The sequence below is a fragment of the Corvus brachyrhynchos genome, unplaced genomic scaffold, assembly GCF_000691975.1.
Source record: "Corvus brachyrhynchos isolate BGI_N302 unplaced genomic scaffold, ASM69197v1 scaffold47, whole genome shotgun sequence".
NCBI classification, from domain to species: domain Eukaryota; kingdom Metazoa; phylum Chordata; class Aves; order Passeriformes; family Corvidae; genus Corvus; species Corvus brachyrhynchos.
In genome coordinates, this window is record NW_008239292.1 from 1,792,893 (window position 1) to 1,794,748 (window position 1,856).

Below are 1,856 nucleotides of genomic sequence, written 5' to 3' on the forward strand. Positions count from 1 at the left end.
CACCAGCAGGGAATGACGCTCCAAAACCCCCCCAGGGAGCGCGGAGAGGGATCCTCCAGCCCCGCCTCGCCCCCAGGGAGGGGTTGGGCTGCTGAGGGAGGGGGGACACGGTCCAATCTTGCACAGGGAAGGCAGAGGGGACAAAAGTGACATGGAAAAGTCCAGCTGTGGCCACCCCAGCGAGGGCACCAGGGCGTGCCAGGGGGCTGATGGTGCCACGGGGGACCGAGGTGTCACCGAGGAGGACGGTGGTGACACCGAAGAGCCGCGGCTGTGCTGCTGCGTGGCCTCCAGGGGAGGGGATTTGGGGGCCTCATGGAGTCAGGAGATGCTTCCCAGCCCCTCAGGCCGGGGTTTGTCCGGTGTGTGCGGTCCGTGGGGATGCCAGAGGGAACTCCCTGCCTCTCCCTGACTCCAAGGGGTGGGAAAACCCCGCACGCTGGAGGGGACAGTCAGGGAGAGGCTGGCCACAGGGATGGACCCTCCCTGGGAAGGTTTTTCCACAGTGCCAGACCCTGGGGATGGAGCAGCCGAGGGGGGGCTTGACCCTTCTTGTCAGGAGGTGCCCATTTTGCTCATTCCACATTTGCCCAAATCGCAAGAAATCCCCCCCAAAACCCTGCCTGGAATAGCTGGGAAAAACCTTCGGTTTGTCCGACAGGGTTGACGGATCCACGAGAATGAGCAGAATTGGGTTTATTGGGTGGTTTGGTCATGGAAAGGAGATTGAGACACAGAGCGGGGGCGGGAAAGGTGAACCCGCTCGAGGTGCTGCTGTCCAGTGAGGGGGAAAGGGGTGCTGGGAGAGGGGAGAAGGGGTCAGGAGGGAGGGAGGGCACCCAAGTGGCCGTGATCCCCTGGGCTGGGGCCTGAGCCAGCTGGGAATGCACGGCCAGCACTGGGGTGACAGCAGGGACAGAGGCGGGGGAGCCCCGCCGCCCGCAGCAGGAGCTGCCCCCGGGATGGATGGGGGTCAGTGCTGGGGGCTGGGTGAGGGGGATGCTCCATCCCACCCCAAAACGCTTCTCTTCCAGCTGCTGTGCCCTGCTCACCCTGTCCCCACAGTGCCCGGTGTCCCAGTGCCACCACCCTGCCTGTGACACCCACAAGCTGATTCTGTGGATGCATGGGGGGACTCCCCAAAACCTCCCGGGACAGGAGCCGCAGGGGGAGGGAATTCCCATCCCCAGAGCTCATCACCACGGCCAAGGAGGTGTCACGGTCCCCCGGGGTGAGGGGACAACGCCGGGGCTCAGCCACCCCGTCAGGGCAGTGGTGACCCCCAGCGCTGGGGGACAAACGGCTGCGGCTTCACCCTCACACCACAGCGGGGACGAGTTGGTGACTCCCAGCACGAAGTCGCGTCCCGGTCCCCAGCAGCCACGGGGTGTGACAAGACCCCCCCCTGCAGCAGCCGCGTGCCCGCGTCCCCAGCCCCGAGGGGCTCAGCCAAAGTGAAGAAGGCACCGAGAGAGAAGCCAAAAATCATCACCCTGGGGGTGTCCCCGACTCAGGTCGGGCCCGAGGGTGATGCCAGGGCCGCGGGCAGCCCTGGCACGGTTCTAGGGGTGGAGTACCTGCTGCTGGCCCTGGATCCGCATGTACTCCATGCGCTGCTTGATGTGCTTGCCCTTCTCGGGGCTGCCCTGCTGGCCCTGCTTCAGCCGCGACGCCGGATTCACCACCTTCATGGCCGGGATGGAGACGCCACCGCTCTGCCGGGACAGAAAATTTTGGGGAAAAAGGGTTAAAATTGGCTGGGTGGATAGCCCACGGGCACTGCTGGATGCCTGGAGCCGCGCCACCCCTGCCAGCACCGCCCGCGGGGACAACGCCCCGGAGAGGGCGGGGGCCCC

The 1,856-nt window shown here is 65.9% G+C and overlaps 2 protein-coding genes across 2 annotated transcripts in view; one reads left to right on the forward strand and one right to left on the reverse strand.

Moving 5' to 3' along the window:
• Positions 1–1,468, forward strand: part of ARHGAP23 (Rho GTPase activating protein 23) — a 24,178-nt gene extending 22,710 nt beyond the window's left edge. The window contains 1 exon segment of the mRNA XM_017740518.1: positions 1,435–1,468. Coding sequence (XP_017596007.1) covers positions 1,435–1,458 — 24 coding nt within the window. The 3' untranslated portion in view covers positions 1,459–1,468.
• Positions 682–1,856, reverse strand: part of LOC108448239 (collagen alpha-1(I) chain-like) — a gene marked incomplete at its 5' end in the record, with an annotated part of 6,187 nt that continues 5,012 nt past the window's right edge. The window contains one exon of the mRNA XM_017740540.1: positions 682–1,715. Within this exon, the coding sequence (XP_017596029.1) occupies positions 1,563–1,715 (153 nt within the window). The remainder of the gene's footprint in view (positions 1,716–1,856) is intronic.